Here is a 20,863-nt window from a genome sequence, read left to right on the forward strand (position 1 = left end):
TGTATTTTTAAAGAAGATTGATATCTGCGCTAATGTGAATGAGAGCTCTCTGCTGTTTCTCTCCTGTGATAGCAAATAAGGCTGTATTGCAAAAACCACTGCTTCACTTGATGAAAAGTCCTTCACTGAGATGCCGGATTGCCAACTTGACTTTTTTGTTTTTTCTGGGCAGCTTATCAAAAAATTAGAGACAAACAATATTTTTTTAGGACACACTGGAAAACCTCTTCACTCAAATTAAATATTAATGAATAGAATGTCTACGACCATAACTCTAATATGAAAAAATCAGCTACATTCATGATGAACTATAAGGATGATAATTACAGTCAAAATAATCTGTTTAAGTTTCATCAGTTTAAAAAAAATCATGGATGTGTTTGTTTTATGGACAGGGCAAAAAAATGCCTTATTTTTATGGACTGTCCTGGAATTTCTGGACGGTTGGTAACCCTGCTGGGATGGGATGGAGCAAAGTCCTTGGCTGGCATGGATGCAGGTAACTGATCAAATCTATAAAAAAAACTGGGACCTGGCACTTTTCCTGGTTTCTAGTGGGCATATGTGCAATGAGTACAGGAATATGCTGGCACAAGCTCCCGTATGTTTCTTTCATTATAACCTCTTGGACTGTATATTGAATGCTTTAATATCGCGTATAAGGTAACTCTGAGGGGTATTATATTATTAATGTAGGAATTAAAATTTGTACATCACGCAGAAAGTAAGGTTTTTTATATGACATTTTGTGCGATAATGAAGAGAGTGAGTATCACATGATTAGGGAATGACATTGTATTTTCAACCCTGAGAGGATTGAAGTCTTATTGGTTTTCTGGATTATACTGTCAATAATCTTTCAAGAATGCCCTAGATCAGTGTTCCCCAAGTCCGGTCCTCAAGAGCCACCAACAGGTCATGTTTTCTGGTTTTCCTTAGCATTGCACAGGTGTTGGAATTATTGCCTGTGCAGGTGATGCAATTATCACCTGTGCAATACTAAGGAAATCCTGAAAACATGACCTGTTGGTGGTTCTTGAGGACCGGACTTGGGGAACACTGCCCTAGATGCTGTCATATTTCTTTGTCTGGATTTTATTTGCCCAAGTGAATTCATGGGCATGTTGAATTTTGCATCCTATCACAATATGATTATGAGAGTATGCTTCAGATACTGAGGTTGGTATGAAGTTAGTGTTAGGGTACCGTCACACAGTGCAATTTTGATCGCTACGACGGCACGATCCGTGACGTCGCAGCGATCGTATGATTATCGCTCCAGCGTCGTAGACTGCGGTCACACTGTGCAATCACGGCGCTGGAGCGATGCCGAAGTCCCCGGGTAACCAGGGTAAACATCGGGTAACTAAGCGCAGGGCCGCGCTTAGTAACCCGATGTTTACCGTGGTTACCAGCGTAAAAGTAAAAAAAAAAAAACCGTACATGCTCACCATCTGATGTCTGTCCGGTCCCTTGCCGTCCGCTTCCTGCTCTGACAGATCCGGCCGTACAGTGAGAGCAGAGCGCAGCGGTGACGTCACCGCTGTGATCTGCTCTCACTTTCCGGCCGGCAGACAGTCAGAGCGGGAAGCGGACGGCAAGGGACCGGACGGACATCAGATGGTGAGCATGTACGTTTTTTTTGTTTTTTACTTTTACGCTGGTAACCACGGTAAACATCGGGTTACTAAGCACAGCCCTGCACTTAGTTACCCGATGTTTACCCTGGTTACCAGCGAACGCATCGCTGGATCGCTGTCACACACAACGATCCAGCGATGTCAGCGGGTGATCAAGCGACGAAAGAAAGTTCCAAACGATCTGCTACGACGTACGATTCTCAGCAGGATCCCTGATCGCTGCTGCGTGTCAGACACTGCGATATCGTAACGATATCGCTAGAACGTCACGAATCGTACCGTCGTAGCGATCAAAATTGCACTGTGTGACGGTACCCTTACTGTAGGGCCATACGGTCCACTATGGCCCTACAGAAGCCAATTAAGGCTATTTACACCAGAAAGATGATATGACGGATTCACATTAAGGGTATATTTAAGTAAATATTAACTTCTAATGACAGATTCAGTCTATTAGCATCATAAAAAATTGCACCATTTGATTGACAGCTGCTAAGAATGAATATAGCTGATTTATCGTTATAAGTCAGTGTTCATAAGCCTTGGTCTCCAGGATCCCTTCCTTCCAATGATTAATGGCAACAGTGCTTACAGTGTATGCATTATTTAATTGGATTAGGGAAGGAGAACTGATCTTATTACATTTCAGCAGGTTTATAATCACAAGCTAAAAATATGACAATGTTGCTTGGTCTGTTGTTGCAATAATGTACAGTGCCTTGTGAAAATATTCGGCCCCCTGGAACTTTTCAACCTTTTCCCACATATCATGCTTCAAACATAAAGATACAAACTGTACATTTTTGTTAAAGAATCAGCAACAAGTGGAATACAATTGTGAAGTTGAACGAAATTTATTGGTTATTTTAAATTTTTGTGGAAATTCAAAAACTGAAAAGTGGGGCGTGCAATAAAATTCGTCCCCTTTACTTTCAGTGCAGTAAACTCACTCCAGAAGTTCATTGTGGATCTCAGAATGATCCAATGTTGTCCTAAATGCCTAATGATGATAAATATAATCCATCTGTGTGTAATCAAGTCTCCGCATAAATGCACCTGCTCTGTGATAGTTTCAGGGTTCTGTTTGAAGCACAGAACTCATCATGAAGACCAAGGAACACTAAAGGCAGGTCCGTGATACTGTTGTGGAGAAGTTTAAAGCCAGATTTGGATACAAAATAATTTCCAAAACTTTAAACATCTCAAGGAGCACTGTGCAAGTGATCCCATTGAAATGGAAGGAGTATCATACCACTGCAAATCTACCAAGACCCAGAAAATCTACAATGGAATGGTTCACAAATAAATGTATCCAGATGTTAGAATGGCCAAGTCAAAGTCCAGACCTCAATCCAATCGAGAATCTGTGGAAAGAGCTGAAAACTGCTGCTCTCCATCAAACCTCACTGAGTTCGAGCTGTTTGCCAGGGAAGAATGGGCAAGAATTTCAGTCTCTCGATGTACAAAACTGATAGAGACATACCCCAAATGACTTGCAGGTGTAATCGCAGCAAAAGGTGGCGCAACAAAGTATTAAGTTAAAGGGGCCGAATAATTTTGCACACCCCACTTTTCAGTTTTTGAATTTCCACAAAAATTAAAAATAACCAATAAATTTCATTCAACTTCACAATTGTATTCCACTTGTTGTTGATTCTTCACCAAAAATTTACATTTGGTATCTTTATGTTTAAGTATGATATGTGGGAAAAGTTCCAGAGAGCCGAATACTTTCGCAAGGCACTGTATGCTGCCTTTGAATAGGCTTTTAAAGAAATGTTGTGCTTTAAAATAAATAAAAAAGTCACATCAACGATTAATAATCAAAAAGGATTTTGTCCATTTGAACTGCAGTCAGACTGGGTGCTATTTGTTTCATACCAATTTTCTGATTTTAAAAACTTCACTGTGTCTTCAAATCCATCTTGAAATATCAGCTCCATCTTGGCTAGGCTTGGTGGAAACAATGTCTGATTGAGTCTTTCCAAATTTTCAGTAGATAGCTGTGATGGAAGTTTAAAAAAGGACAAAAAGTAAATTACTTTTTTTGTCTAACCATTCTCTAGTCACTCTAAAGTGTAACTATCCTTAAACAATCTACTATACTGCAAAGTTTTAATAACAAACTTGAGATTTTTACAATATTCATTAAATGAAGCTAGCAGTGTACATTGCGTGTGCATGCAGGCTTTAATTGCAATTCATCCCCATAAACAATGTTTTTAATTAAGAATGGAAAAAAATAGATTAATTTGATAAATTGCAAAAAAAAGAGATGTTTACAGATATTCATGAAATTGCTCACAATGTTTACTTTTCTGCCTTAAAAAGAATAGGAAGAATAAGTAGTTAGGTTTTTTAGCTACACTGCAACATTTGTATCATTTAGGCCCACTTCACATGTCCACTTCTCATGTCCGTATGCGGTCTGTTTTTTAAGAACCGCAAATACCGACACACTCACACCCATTATATTTATTGTTGGTATGCACATGTCAGATTTTTCACACGGACCGTGTGTCCTTGTGAAAAACCCACAACCATGTCTGTTTTTCACAAGCACCATGTGTGAAATACATGCTGAACATGTGCACAATGATGACATATCCATATCTCATCATCGTGACATGTAGAGGTGCTTGGGAAAAACAGTACAATTTGCGCTGTTCCCAGAACTGAAGCAGCTCTCATCATTGTCGCCTGCTCTCCCTGGGACAATCATGATAGTTGTATTCAGTAGCCGGCTGTCAGATGGCCGCGTGAGCGCTCAGCTGTTATCGGAGGTATAAAGTTTACCTCTGATCACTGGTGTCAGCTGATTGGACTACAGCTCCCATCAGCTGACACTTGCTGCCGCTAATAACAGTGAGAGCAGGAGCGGCAGATGGGAGTATTCATCAGCTGCTCCTGCACTGTAAATAAATAATTTAAAAAAAAAAAACCGGTGTGGGCTCCCCTGTATTTTTAATAACCAGCCAGGGAAAACTCACAGCGGAGGGCTGCAACCCTCAACTGTCAGCATTAGCAAGTCTGTTTATTAAGAATAGAGGGGTCTCCACTCCGTATTTTTTAATTATTTCAATAAATAATTTAAAAAACTACATGGCATCCCCCATTTTTTACAACCAGCCTTGCTAAAGCTCACAGCTTGGAGCTGGTATTTGCAGTCTGGTAAGATGCCATGGATATAGGCCTCCCAGCCTAAAAATAGCAGCCCACAGCTAACCAAAAAAGGCACATCTATTAGATGTGCCAATTCTGGCACTTTGCCCGACTCTTCCCATTTGCCCTGTAGCGGTGGCAAGTGGGGTACATATTTGTGAGGTTGATGCCACCTTTGTATTGTCAAGTGACATCAGGCCCACAGGTTAGTAAAATAGAGGTGTCTATAAGACACCTCTCCAATACTAATCCTATAGTGGAATAGTAAATAAAGACACAGCCAGAATAAAGTATTTTATTAGAAATAAAATAAAACATAATTTTCCATTTTTATTTCCAAAATAACAATCACAGTTATGCTCATCAAATGCATAATACACCGAAGCCCTCGTTTTCCTGTAATAAAACTAAAATAGAAACAACAACAATATCCCTTACCTCTCCGTCATTCTATCCCATGCCATAATCCATGGCTGGGGGATAAATAGTTTTCAACCTGGATGGTGCCAGATGCGACCGTCCAGGCTGAGAAACACTGGTGAGACTGATCTGCTGCGAGCGCAGCCTCAGTGACCAGTGGTGATGTCATCAAGGTTACCTCTGGTAAATGGTGTCAGCTGATGGGACTGCTGGTGTCAGCTGCTGCAGCTAATACCAGTGAGAGCAGGAGCTGTGGATGGGAGTATTTATCAGCTGCTCCTGTGATGTAAATAAATAATTAAAAACAAAAACCTGCATGGGTTGCCTTGTATTTTTGTCAACCAGCCAGGCAAAACTCACAGCTGGTGATGCAACCCTGAGCTGCCAGCTTCTGAAAGGCTGTTTATCAAGAATAGAGGGGCCCTCATGAGGTATTTCTTAATTATTTAAATAAATAATTAAAAAATGGCATGAGTTCCAACCATTTTTGACAACCAACCTTCTAAGGCTCACAGCTGGGGTCTGGTATTCTCAGGCTGGAAAGGGGCCATGGATATTGGCCCCCCAGCCTAAAAATAGCAGCCCACAGCTGCCCAGAAAAGGCGCATCTATTATATGTGCCAATTCTGGCACTTTGCCCTGCTCTTCCCACTTGCCTTGTAGCGGTGGCAAGTGGGGTTCATATTTGTGAGATTGATGTCACCTTTGTATTATCAAGTGACATCAAGCCCAATTAAAGTACATTTTTCTGAGTGTCTGTGTTTTCATACAATGTGACTATGGGGTTAGTAATGGGGGCATCTTATTGGCATCTTTCCATTACTAACCCTGGGGCTTGATGTCACCTGACAATACTAAAGTGACATCAAACCCCTCAACTATCACCCAACTTGCCACCGCTACAGGACAAGTGGGAAGAGTGAGGCTAAGTGCCAGAATTGGTGCTTCTTAGAGCTGCAAATTTTCTGGGGTGGCTGAGAGCTGTTGTTTTTAGCCTGGGGGGCAGTATCCAAGGCCTTTTCCTAGGATATTAATAACAGCTTTCAGCTGTCTACATAGCCTTTGTTGGTTTTTAATTATTGGGGGACGCTACATCATTTCTTTTAGGGTCCCCCATTTTAATAGCCAGTAAAGCCTAAGTATACAGTTGTGAGCTGATATTAATAGTCTGGGAAGCTCCATGAGTATTACCCCCTTCCCAGGATAAAAACATTGGCACCAGCCATCGGCTTTCCCTCTTCTGGTTACAAAAATTCCGCAGGAGTCCACGTCATTTTTTTCAGAAAATTAATCTTTTACTAATTAAATACATGTACAGTAAGCTGCATGTACTAATTGTATTTGTCACAGACATCATTATATCTACCTATTCTATTTGTATTTATACATGTAATCCAGTTCTTCTATCCTGTCGGCTCCTCATGTGATTTTACAGTATGCGGCTGCTGAATTGCCGACTTTTCTTCTATCTATGTATGTAATATGTTTACATATACAGCTCTGGCAAAAATTAAGAGACCACTGCAAAATTGTCAGTTTGTCTGATTTTTCTCTTTATAGGTAAATTTTTGATTAAAATGTAAATTTCTCCGAAGTTCCAAGCAATAAATTTTGTATTTTTTTTCTGAAAAGGAGAAATGGAGTTCAGAGTTCAGAAATCAATATTTTGTGGAATAACCATGATTTTTAATCACAGCTTTAACCATAAATAAGAACACTCATCTTAGTGTAGCATTCTTGTGTTCTCTATAAAAATGGTACTGTCAGAATCTGTGTTTTCCACTCAGAACAAAAGGATCATCCCCCATACACACGGAATTGTTGGTCGGTCTCATTAAAATTGGTGGGTTCGGCCAACTTTTAAGTAAAATGTATGGGGCCCTTTTGACTGAGTGCCAGTCAGAGAGAATATTGCAATTTTCAATAGTCAGGTATTTTTTCCATTAATAATTCAATTGTTTTTCTAATGTAGGACTGTTGTGATGACTGAATCACACACCCACAAACATATACATTCATGCAAAAACAAAAAATAAAATTACCTGTATTTCTTGTCTACCAATATTCAAATAGAGATTAAAATATCCATTGCCTTTTGGGCTTATACTTTGTCGACCATAAAATGGTGAAACTGTAATTGTTCGCCCAGTGGGCAAGACAGGCAGACTGTTGGTGAATCCTCCATCAATCCATTTCTGCATAATAATAATATTAATCTTTATTTATATAGTGCAAACATATTCCACAGAGCTTTACAGTTTAACATTTCATAAACAACAGTCATAAGTAGTGTTGAGCGATACCTTCCGATATTCAAAAGTATCGGTATCGGATTGGATCGGCCGATATCCAAAAAATATCGGATATCGCCGATACCGATACCCGATCACGTGACCGCTCCGCGACCAATCACAGGCCGCGACGTCATCTAAGGACTTTCAAGCGCTCATTCTTAGGAACGGAAGCTGGCGGTTACAACCAGGGCGCGTCAGAGGGTGAGTATATCAATATTTTTTATTTTTATTCTTTATTTTACACATTAATATGGATCCCAGGGCCTGAAGGGGAGTTTCCTCTCCTTCAGACCATGGGAACCATCAGGATACCTTCCGATACTTGGTGTCCCATTGACTTGTATTGGTATCGGGTATCGGTATCGGCGATATCCGATACTTTTCGGGTATCGGCCGATACTATCCGATACCGATACTTTCAAGTATCGGACGGTATCGCTCAACACTAGACATCACCCGATGTCACTGTTCTATAGGGGAGATCGTCGTGGGACACTCGTTATAAATTGGACTACGGCAGACAGGTAGTATACGGTTTATTATTTTATGTTTTTTGCAGGCGCTGAAGTATGGTAAGTATGGTTAAATGAAGAATATTAAAATACTTTTTCCTAATGTGTGCGTGTTTTATTAACCCTTTCTTACTATTGGATTAATAATGGATAGGCGTCTTATTGGCACCTCTCCGTTATTAACCCGGCTTAATGTCACCTTACAATAGCAAGGTGACATTAACCCCTTATTACCCCATATCCCACCGCTACACGGGAGTAGGAAGAGAGGGGCTAAGTGCCGGAATTGGTGCATCTTACAGATGCGCCATTTCTGGGGCGGCTGCGGACTGGTATTTGTAGCCAGGGGGGCCAATATCCATGGCCCCTCTCTAGGCTATGCCCACAGCTGTCTGCTTAGCCTTTATGGCTATAAAATATAGGGGGACCCCACGTCATTTTTTGGGGGGTCCCCCTATTTTAATAGACAGTAAAGGCTATGCAGACAGCTGCGGGCTGAAGTTCATAGCAGGCTACAAATATTGGCCCCCGGCCGTCGGCTTTCCCCTCTGGCGCAGAAAATTGTGCAGGAGCCCACGCCGTTTTTTTCTGTTTTTTTTTTAAAAATTCAACGCTCATAAAGGCCTCTTTCACACTTGCGTCGGTACGGGTCCGTCGCTATGCGTCGGGCCGACGTACCGACGCACATTGTGAAATTTGTGCACGATGTGGGCAGCAGATACAGTTTTTCAACGCATCCACTGTCCATTCTGAAGTCTGGGGAGGAGGGGGCAGAGTTTCTTCCGCGCATGCGGGGTAGAAAATGGCGGATGCGATGGACAAAAAAAGTTCACTTGAATGTTTTTTTGTGCCGACGGTCCGCCAAAACACGACATGAAGTTTTTGATGCAGTTTTTGGTGCAGTTTTTGATGCTGTTTTTGATGCAGTTTTGATGCAGTTTTCGCTCCGTTTTTTGCCAGGTTTTCATGCAGTTTTTGGAAATAAATAAATAAACGGGAAAATGTGCATGATTTGAATGGAAACATGCATGAAAAACAGATTCGGAGGCCGGATTCATCATTTCACATCTCAGTTTCATCCGTTTTTTGCTGGATCTGTCGCTGTGCGTTTTTTCGCCGGACAGAAAAACCGTTCCTCTGTATGTGTTTTCCGCCCAGCAGAAACAGCTTTTTTGATGGATCCTGCAAAAAATGGATGAAACGTGTGGCCATCAGGCGCAATCCGGCGCTAATACAACTCTATGAGAAAAAAACGGATCTGGCGGAAAAAAACGGATCTGGTGGAAAAAAACGGATCCGGTGGAAAAAACGGATCCGGGGGAAAAAAACGGATCCGGCATAAAAAATGGATCCGGTGGAAATAAAGGATCCATTTTTTCCAAAACTCGCCGGATTGTGCCTGATGGCAAAAACCTGATGTGTGAAAGTAGCCAGATATATGGATAGATACATCTATGTATCTATAGATATAATTATCTATAAATATATCTATAGATAGATATATCCATAGATATATAATTGAAAGGCCGATGTTTCTAAGGCGACTTTCACACTTGCGTTTTTAGCAATCCGTTGCAATTAGTGTTGAGCATTCCGATACCGCAAGTATCGGGTATTGGCCGATACTTGCGGTATCGGAATTCCGATACCGAGTTCCGATACTTTTGTGGTATCGGGAATCGGTATCGGATCCATATTAATGTGTAAAATAAAGAATTAAAATAAAAAATATTGATATACTCACCTCTCCGGAGGCCCCTGCACCTTACCGCTGTTAACCGGCAGCCTTCTTTGCTTAAAATGAGTGCGTTTAGGGCCTTCAATGACGTCACAGCTTCTGATTGGTCGCGTGCCGCTCATGTGACCGCCACGCAACCAATCAGAAGCCGTGACATCATGGAAGGCCCTAAACGCGCTCATTTTAAGCAAAGAAGGCTGCCGGTTAACAGCGGTAAGGTGCAGGGGCCTCCGGAGAGGTGAGTATATCAATATTTTTTATATTAATTCTTTATTTTACACATTAATATGGATCTCAGGGCCTGAAGGAGAGTTTTCTCTCCTTCAGACCCTGGGAACCATCAGGATACCTTCCGATACTTGGTGTCCCATTGACTTGTATTGGTATCGGGTATCGATATCGGCGATATCCAATACTTTTCGGGTATCGGCCGATACTATCCGATACCGATACTTTCAAGTATCGGACAGTATCACTCAACACTAGTCGCAATCCGTCGTTTTGGGAAAAAAATGGATCCTGCAAATGTGCTCGCAGGATGCATTTTTCCCATAGACTTGTATTAGCGACGGATTGCGACAGATGGCCACACGTCGCGTCCATCGTGCAATGGATCTGTCGTGTTTTGGCGGACCGTCGGCACGAAAAAACATTCAAGTGAACGTTTTTTTGTCCGTTGCGTCCGCCATTTTCTACCACGCATGCGCGGCAGAGACTCCACCCCTCCTCCCCGGACTTCAGAATGGGCAGCGGATGCATTGAAAAACTGCATCCGCTGCCCACATCGTGCACAAATTTCACAATGTGCGTCCGTACGTCGGCCCGACGCATAGCGACGGACCCGTACCGACGCAAGTGTGAAAGAGGCCTTTATGAGCGTTGAATTTAAGAAAAAAACGGCGTGGGCTCCCGCACAATTTTCTGTGCCAGAGGGGAAAGCTGACGGCCGGGGGCCACAATATTTGTAGCCTGCTATGAACTTCAGCCCGAAGCTGTCTGCGTAGCCTTTACTGGCTATTAAAATAGGGGGACCCACCAAAAAAATGACGTGGGGTCCCCCTATATTTTATAGCCAGAAAGGCTATGCAGACAGCTGCGGGCCGATATTCATAGCCTAGAGAGGGGCCATGTATATTTGCCCCCCCCGGCTACAAATACCAGTCCGCAGCCGCCCCAGAAATGGCGCATCTGTAAGATGCGCCAATTCCGGCACTTAGCCCCTCTCTTCCCACTCCCGTGTAGCGGTGGGATATGGGGTAATAAGGGGTTAATGTCACCTTGCTATTGTAAGGTGACATTAAGCCGGGTTAATAATGGAGAGGCATCAATAAGACGCCTATCCATTATTAATCCAATAGTAAGAAAGGGTTAATAAAACACGCACACATTAGGAAAAATTATTTTAATATTCTTTATTTAACCATACTTACCATACTTCAGCGCCTGCAAAAAATGTAAAATAATAAACCGTATATTACCTGTCTGCCGTAGTCCAATTAATAACGAGTGTCCCAAGACAATCTCCCCTATAGAACAGTGACATCGGGTGATGTCACTGCTCTATAGGACCCTCAGTAACACACTGACAGGAGACAATGGCTCCTGCAGTGCATCACTGAGAGGTTAGAGTTCAAAGTCTCACTTTATGGCAATTGCTGCCTGGGAAAATATCTCACCCAGCAATGCCATAAGTCAGACTATGGACTTTTTTTTTACAGCGGCGGAGGAATACCTTCCTCCTGTCATTGTGTTTCTGGAGTCCCTAGAGTATTTATGTAGTATGTATGTATGTATGTAGTATGTATGTAGTATGTATGTATGTAGTATGTATGTATGTAGTGTGTATGCATATATGTAGTATGTATGTAGTATGTATGTAGTGTGCATGTATGTAGTATGTATGTAGTATGTATGCATGTTGTATGTATGTATGTTGTGTGTATGTATGTAATATGTATGTAGCATGTATGTATGTATGTAGTATGTATGTAATATGTATGTTTGTATGTATGTAGTATGTATGCAGTATGTATGTATGTAGTATGTATGTATGCAGTATGTATGTATGTATGTAGTATGTATGTAGTATGTATGGAGTATGCATGGAGTATGTATGGAGTTTATTTTTCTTCTTTTTTTCATTCAACACATTAGCCGGATGATGGGACTACTACTGTCCCATCATTGGCTAATGTGTCAATCACTGTCAGTGTAGCAGGCATAGCCAGATGGGACTTGTAGTCCCATCGGACGATGCCTGCACACACGCACAGAGCCCCAGCACACACGCACAGAGGCACGGCAGCCCGCACAGAGGCACGGCAGCCCGCACAGAGGCACAGCAGCCCACACAGAGGCACGGCAGCCCGCACAGAGCCACGGCAGCCCACACAGAGCCCCGCAGCCTGCACAGAGCCACGGCAGTCCGCACAGAGCCCCAAAGCCCACACAGAGCACCGGCAATCAAGCACAGAGCCCCGGCACACAAGCACAGAGCCCCAAGGTCACGCACAGACCCCACCCACACGCACACACACGCAGTCTCTGCCCACGCACCGCCCACACACCACCCACACTCCATTATAGTGCATAATTGCACTATAGGAACTTCCGATTCTGATATCGCAAAAATATCGGAACTCGGTATCAGAATTCCGATACAGCGAATATCGGCCGATACCCGATATTTGCAGTATCGGAATGCTCAACACTAGTCATAAGTAACAATGTTACAGATAATACAATAATATAAGCCAAATATGATGACCCTGCTCGTGAGATAGTCCAGTCAACTTGAGGGAATAAGGATAGAAAAAGGCTACATGAGTTCGCCGCCAGCCAATATTTGTAGAGCTTTTTGGTGCAGTGGAGTTTGATGGACAATAATGTTCAGAGAAATAGTGAATGGGCTATATATAAAAAGGACTTTGATTAGGGAACATTATATGCTGCCCTAAACAAATATGTTTTTAGGGAGCACCTAAAGCTGTGTAAGTTGCTGTTAGTCCTAATTTCTTGGGGTAGAGCATTCCAACCAGGGAGTGGGAGGTACGGATTAGTGCGGATGTTAGTCAAAAGTTGCTTGTGGACCGTAGAGAATGGGTAGGCTGATAGACAGAAATGAGGGAGGAGATGATGGGCGTTGCTGCACTGTGGAGAGCTTTGTGGGTGAGAATGAACAATTTAAATTGGATCCAATAATGTATCAGCAGCCAGTGCAATGACTGGCACTGGGCGGAATCATCTGAATAACAAATAGCCAGATAGATGACCCTGGCTTATGCATTAAGGATGGACTGGAGAGGGGAAAATCGAATGAGTTGAAGGCCAATTAATAGAGAGTTACAGGAGTCAAGGCGGGAGTGGATCAGGGCAACAGTGATGGTTTTTGTTATTTCTCTGGTGAGAAAGGGGAGGAGTCTAGAGATGCTCTTCAGGTACAAGGGACAAGAGTGGAAAAAAGATTTGTATATGAGAGGTGAAGAAAAGATTTGTGTCAAACATAACACACAGATAGCATGCCTGCTGCCTACGCATTATTGTGGTGCCACACACAGAGGGAGATGTAAGATTTAGGAAGGTTAGTAGGTGGCAGGAGTAGAAGAATTTCAGTTTTGGAGTGGTTGAGTTTCATATAGAGAGTGGACATGATATTGGAAACTGCAAAATGACAGTCACTGGTGTTTTGTAGTACAGCTAAGGTCAGGGGATGAAGTGAATAGTTGTGTCTTATCAGCATAAAGATGGTACTGAAAGCAAAATTTGCTGATGGTGTGTCCAATTGGGGCATTTTGGGGAGAGAAAAGAAGAGGGTCAAGGACTGAATCCTGAGGGACCCCAATAGCGAAAGGAAAAAGAGGCAAAGGGGAGCCAGCAAACAATACACTGAAGGAGCGGTCAGAAAGATAGGAAGAGATCCCGGAGAAATAAATGTCCTTTATGCCGATTGAGTGGAGCATAAAAAGTAGGAGATGGTAATCAACAGTGTCGAAAGCTGCAGAGAGGTCAAAAAGAATGAGCAGAGAGTAGTCATTGTTACGTTTTGCTGTCATTGGTCACTTTGATGAGTGTAGTTTCTGTAGAATGTAGGGGACAGAAGCCAGATTGTGATGGATGTAGAAAAGAGCGAGTTGAGAGGTAACGGGTAAGGCAGGAGTAGACCAGGTGCTCCAAGAGTTTAGAGATGAAGGGGAGATTTGAGATTGGTCTGTAGTTATTTGTGCAGGACGGCTCAAGAGAGGGGTTTTTTTTAATGAGGGATTAATGATAGAGTGTTTGAAGGAAGGGAAGATTCCAGAAGAGAGCGAGAGTAAAGATTTTAGTTAGGTGAGTAGCGATGACTGAAGAGAGAGACTGGTGTATGTGTGAGAGAATGAGGTCAGTATTGTATGTTGTAGGATGAGATGTATACATTTCAGAAAGACATAACCAAATGCAAGACAATATAACATAGTTTCCCACAGCTGACAGCACATTGAAAAGGAGCAATATAATAAAGCGTATAATAGTATACTTGTCATACTGTTAATTAATTCTCATTTTAATTATACTGAGGAGAACTTTAACCCGATAGACGTATATTGAAATCCACACAATCAACTTTGTAGTGAACACCAAAATAAGTGTCAACAAAAGGAGGTCTTTTCCTTCTGGAAATGACTGGTTTAGCTGAAAATTGGTAGTTATGAGTAAATAATCATTATAGGGTCAACAGTGACTAATGGGGTGGCTAACTCCAATAGATGCCACTAGCAAACCAGCTTTCTTCCGTTTACAAGAGACTATTTGCATATTTTACTGATGGTAAAACAAAACCAGATGAAAAAAGAGGCTCTATTTTTTCTATTTACAGTATATCTTATCTAACTTGAGGCTATTGTTATAGGAATGCTCATTTTATACCGTGTAATATATTTGGTAAATTCCAAAAAGTTCATCAAAATTGTGTCAGCAATAGAATAAACTTGTTGAAACTTAAGAGACAATTATTGATAAAGCCTTTTAAGTGGTTCAATCTCTAAGGTCCATATATCCCCAAACACTGGTAATCACAAGGTGGCAATGATGTTTCCAAGTCAATCTGGGGTTTCTTAAAGCTCCCATTGCAGTCATGTTTGTACTGCTATGAAAATATCTGGTCACTAGACTTCATAGAAGATTGATAACTTCATAAAAGTGTTTTGGTGAAATGAACAATGACAGTTTCAAGTTCTTTATGGCGACTATACAAGCTCTATAAGAAGAAAATGGAAAAATGTAAAAATTATATAAATAAAAATTTAAAAATTCAAATAACCCAAAATTCAGCCCTTTAACCCCTTAACCCTTGGAGCGTTTTTGTGTTTTGCGCTTTCGTTTTTCGCTCCCCTCCTTCCCAGAGCCATAACTTTGTTATTTTTCCATCAATGAGGGCTTATTTTTTGCGGGATGATGTACTTTTGAACAACACCATTGGTTTTACCATGTCATGTACTAGAAAACAGGAAAAACAAATCCAAGTGCAGCGAAATTGCAACAAAAGTGCCATCCCACACTTGTTTTTTGTTTGGCTTTTTTGATAGGTTCACTAAATGCTAAAAATGACCTGCCATTATGATTCTTCAGGTCATTACAAGTTCATAGACACCAAAAATTTCTAGGTTATTTTTTATCTAAGTGATGAAAAAAAATCTAAACTTTGCTAAAAAAAATTGCGCAATTTTCCAAGATCCGTAGCATCTCCATTTTTCGGGATCTCGGGTCAGGTGACGGCTTATTTTTTGCACGCTGAGCTGATGTTTTAATGATACCATTTTGGTGCAGATATATTCTTTTGATTGCCCGTTACTGCAATTTCATGCAATGTCGCAGCAACCAAAAAAAATGTAATTTGGGCATTTTTAATTTTTTTCTCACTACACCATTTAGCGATCAGGTTAATTCTATTTTTTATTGAATGATGTGGCAACTCTGAACACGGTGACACTAAATATGTGTAGGTTTGATTTTTTTTTTTTGAATGGGGCGAATGGGGGGTGATTTAAACTTTTTTATTTTTTTCATATTTTTTTTTAAACTTTTTTTTAACTTTTGCCATGCTTCAATAGCCTACATGGGAGGCTAGAAGCTGGCATAGCCTTATCGGCTCTGCTACATAGGAGTGATGCTCAGATTGCTCCTATGTAGTAGAATTACTGCATTGCTATGAGTGCCGATCATAGGGTGGCGCTCACAGCAATCTGGCATCAACAACCATAGAGGTCTTCAGGAGACCTCTGGTTGCTATGCGAATGCACTGATGACCCCCGATCAGGTGACCGGAGTCAGCAGTGTGAGCATTTCCGGCCCGATGGTCGAAAGCGCTTGTAAAATGCTGCTGTCAGAGTTTGACAGTGGCATTTAACCAGTTAATAATGGTGGGTGTATTGCCATTGCGGGCACATATCAGCTGTACAAAACAGTGGATATTTGATGCCGACTCACCGCCAGATCCCACATCATAGCAGGGGATCTGCCTTTGGACGTACTATTCCATCCGATGGCAGAAAGGGGTTAAAGACTGGGTAATTTATTGTTCCTCTCTTAGAATAAAGTCTTCATCTGTATGGGAACCTAAAGTGTGTCCTCTTTTAGACTAAAATCTATCTTTTTTTTGTTTGAGTTTATATGAGTTGGTGACTCTAGGTAAGCACCTGTTCACACTTAGTTTACACACTACACCTCCACAGAGATATAGATTTTAGTCTAGGAGAGGACACATTAGGTTCACATATAGATGAAGACTTTATCCTAAAAGAGGAATGGCATTGTTTAGGTCCTGGAAATGAGAAAAGCCTTAACATGGCTTCCACGTACACATGAACTGGCCAATTTCCTCACCGGAGGAACCGGTATTCTAGGTGGCTTATTTCAGCCGGGGCCCTCAAACCATACACACAATCTCCTCACCGGAGGAGCCAGTATTCTAGGTGGCTTATTTCAGCCGGGTCCCTGAATCCACACAAGCGTGACCACATTGGCGCAAAACACATAACTTCCATTGATACTGCGGCCATGCGAACATTATATAGCTGCAGCAAGTACAAGACCTTCCTAGAAGGACCAATGAGAGGCTGCCACAGAGCCTGAGCACCTTCAGGACCTTCCTGGAGAACCAATGTGCTTTGCTGCAGTATCCAAGCATGTGGCTCTCGATCTCCAATGAGAGATCTTACCCTGGGCATGCTCAGAAGGAGAAAAGCAGGACTTAGTCCCAAAATCGTCTGCTCGCCGCTGCCCAGCACTGGCTTCAATGGCAGAAGCTGGAAAAGCAGCAGTAACCCATTGCACAGAGTCAGACTGAGCGAGACCCTGGGACCGATGTCTCCACTGAGCAGGCTCCACTGAGGCAGGAGAAGAATGGGAAACCGCAGCGGAGATGGCCCAAGATTCCCCCTGTGCAGAGGCGGGAACTCGACCCCTAACACAAAGTGCTGCTTTTTTTGTTTAAATGACAGCTCAGTCATCCAATTGAGTGCAGGGGTGTGCTGAGTTGTCAGTAAGTATGCTGATTGATAGCTCAGTCATCCAATCAGAGACTGGGAGGTGTGTGAAGTTATCACATGATTTTATTTTATTTGGTGTGTTTTAAAACACCTTGTTGCTCCACCTTGCATCTCAATTTCACCAGTTACTCCATTTTCATGATGCAGATATGAAGGAATACCTCATCCACCATTCATTATATGTGACTGAGTCTCAGTGCATCAGACGTGATGATATCACTGTATCACGCCTGCTGCATGATGTCTTAGTCCATAAAATAATATAACAGAGCACCATATTGGGGGAAAAGCAGCTAGTTAGTAGCTGTAGTTTTGTTTTTAATTGTCACTTAGTAGTTAAAGAAAACTATGGGAGCCATGAAACAGTAAAAAACTTAGTGGACATCATGCTAGATACAGCATTGGCAAAAATTAAAAGACCACTGCACAGTTTTCTAAAAGTCACCATCCAATGTCAGTTGAATTCCAACCAAAGTCCACCTCACTCTACTTAATGTACTTCTGATTAGGTGATCAAGACGCATGCCAAGAGGGATGAAAGCTGTGATTAATAATCATGGTTATTCCACCAAATATTGATTTCACAACTCTTCCTGAGTTAAAACTGAGTATTGTTGTTCCTAAGTGAATAAGAACTTGTTTTCTTTGCATAATTTGAGGTCTGAAAGCACTGTTTCTTTATTATTATTTTGATAATTTTTCATTTGCTGCAAAAAAATAAAAAAAAATTAGCTTTGAAATTCGGAGACATGTTGTCAGTAGTTTATAGAATAAAGTAACAATGTACAAAAATCAGAGAAACTGAAAATTTTAAAGTGGTCTCTTAATTTTTGCCAGAACTGAAGGTGGTTGTGGGTGGCATTATATACTCAGTATGCGGGACTGTAGGGTCTACCATACTGTGTTGGAGCTGTGTTGTCCATCATACTGTGTAATGAGCTATGGGGGTATTAAATTGTGTGGGTAGCTGTAAGTTCCATAAAACTGTATATGAAGGGAGGATATGGAGCTTATTGCACTGTATGTAGGGTTTATGGAGGTTATCATATTTAGTTGTAGATTGTGGAGTCCATTGTAATGAGTGTTATTAAGGTGATATGTGCAATCCATCATACTGTATGAAGGAGATTTGTGTATACCATCATATTATGTGTAAGGGTTTTGGGGGCTATCACACTGAGAATAAAGGGTCTCTGTGGTCCATTATACTGTGTATGGAGGTGATCTGTGTAATCCATCATACTTTGTGTGGGGGCTATGTGTGGATGGGGGCTGTGATTTTCATCATTTTATGAGGAGTTTGGAGCTATATGTTTCATCCAGCTTTGAGGTATATAATATCATATATTGGGGCCACCAAACCATGAAGGGTTCTTTGGGGTCTATCATACTGTGTGGGGTGCTGTTGTATCCATCATAATGTGTGTTAGAGCAGTGGGGAATCATACTGTGTGTGGGTGGATGTAGAACATAATATTGTGTGGGGAGCTGTGGGTCCATAATACTGTATGTTGGAAAGCTAAGGGGCAGCATACCATGTGTGGGGAGCTTTGGGCTAATGGTTTTGTGTGTGAGCAGCTGTGTGTTTTGAGTTATGGAGGCATAATACTTTGTATGGGTGTGTGGGAGTTTTTAGGGACATCATACTGAGTATGAGGGCATTATTCTGTGGGGGGAAAGCGGTTGATTATGGTACAAGGGCTGAATAAGAGAGTATGATTTTCTGCTTTTTATAAACATACATGGTTTTGATTAGCTACAACAGGTAAGAAGGCATGTTGCAAAAAAGCCTTTCATAGCAGTAAGTCAACATACTTCATTCTGTTTAATATTAAGTGATGAAATTAATATAAAATATGAATAATAATAACAACAATAATAAGCTAAATTATTTGGCCTGTTATTTCAGCCCTCCATAGTTACTGTTTACTATATGGCCCCAGTGGAAAATAAATGCCCTACACCTGCTCTAGTGTATTGTTCCTCTAGAACCACAAGTGACCAGTTTGATGTGATATAATAAGATCCAAGAGCGAGCTTATTGGGAATAGAAAGTTGTGTTTACATGCAAAGATAAAACTTTATCTATAAAGAATAGAAGTCAAAATTGAGAAGTATAACCTATATGGTTAAATCCTAATGGTCCAAGTGAACGAGAATAATGCTGCTATTAATACTGAAATGAATGAAACCAGCTCACTTGATCAGCTCTAAGGTGTGTAGTAGTAAGGAAAAACATGACCACACATGTGTATTTATAAAAAAAGGAAGGGAGATCCAGTACCTAAAATTCCAAAGTTTATTCCTTGACAATATATAGCTCAGATATAAAACACCTGTGAGCATTTGAAACGCATTGCTCTGATCATCTTTTGATTCATTTTTTTTATTGTCAAGGAATAAACTTTGACATTTTAGGAGCTGGATCTTCCTCCCTTTTTTCATGCCTGTCTTTATTACTGCCAGTTCTATAATAATAGTAATTAAAATTATTTACCAAAAAATATTACAATAAAATGCAATAAAATATGCAATATATTTATGGGCAAGACAAATAATGTATTTTCTGCAGTTTGTGTGTTTTTCTTTATACTTTGCATATTTATAACCAAATATTATTTTTTAGCTTATAATGTAACTTTGCATTGGAAATGTACATGAGTATGCAGCAATTGTGTGGCTGAACTATTAAAAACCTATAAATCATTACAATTGTACAGAGCATTAAATATTGTAATCAATTCACTGTGTAATATCATTCACATTAATACATGCACATTGTACAATAGCCTAATGATGCACAACAAATGCCTGTCAATTCTTTTGGGTCTTAATTATTGTGTATTTTAGACAATGTTTCCCACTGTGCAGTAGTCTGGTCATGAAATCTTTAAGCACCCTGGTATGTGCTGTAAAATTCATGCTGTTCCCAAAACACCATGTGATTAACAGAAGATTCTGTGTACAATTTTAAGAAAAATCCCAATATTTAAGTATTAATTTTAGGTAGTTTTACTACATTTCTGAGTTCTGCGATTTAAGTAAATTAATTTAATTGATTTATTTAAATCAGTTTAATGTTCAATAACATGAAAAGGTAATTAAGTTAAATACAGTTAACATTCATAAAGAAAAAATAAAGATATTATGAAAAAAATAAATTAAATCAAATATATGACTTTACTTGAATTAACACAGTAAAAGAAAGTGACCTTATCAAAGGGACTTTACATTTGCCAAACATTTACTGGCAAAACATGCAAGAGAAAAGCAGATAAAACATAATGTGCGCTGAGAGCATGGCATTGCTAAAGGTTGAAGAGTGTTCAAGTTCTGACTCATAGACATAAAAATCAGTACCTGCCAAGATAATGCCACAGAAGTAACAGCAGTATTAAGGAAGCAATGTGCCACTGATAATAACAGATGTATCTATGAAGAAAACAGCAGCCCTCTCGGCAGGCATGTAATTTCTCAATCTTTGGAGTAACTTTGAAATTACAGTTTGGTTAACAAATAAAGAAATCCAATGTGCAATTTAACAAAGGTATTCTCTAATGAAATAGGATCTGTG

General features: G+C 40.7%; 1 protein-coding gene across 4 annotated transcripts in view; it reads right to left on the reverse strand.

Moving 5' to 3' along the window:
- Positions 1-3,335: 3,335 nt before the first annotated feature.
- Positions 3,336-20,863, reverse strand: part of PNPLA4 (patatin like domain 4, phospholipase and triacylglycerol lipase) — a 112,057-nt gene continuing 94,529 nt past the window's right edge. For 3 of the 4 annotated variants that reach the window (XM_077294728.1, XM_077294727.1, XM_077294726.1), the window contains exons 6-7: positions 7,265-7,417; positions 3,336-3,643 (exon numbers count right to left, since the gene is read on the reverse strand). In XM_077294728.1, the coding sequence (XP_077150843.1) occupies positions 3,464-3,643; positions 7,265-7,417 (333 nt within the window). In that variant the 3' untranslated portion in view covers positions 3,336-3,463. The remainder of the gene's footprint in view (positions 3,644-7,264; positions 7,418-20,863) is intronic. The other variant, XM_077294729.1, reaches the window with a different exon arrangement.

This window comes from Ranitomeya variabilis, chromosome 3 (assembly GCF_051348905.1).
Source record: "Ranitomeya variabilis isolate aRanVar5 chromosome 3, aRanVar5.hap1, whole genome shotgun sequence".
NCBI classification, from domain to species: domain Eukaryota; kingdom Metazoa; phylum Chordata; class Amphibia; order Anura; family Dendrobatidae; genus Ranitomeya; species Ranitomeya variabilis.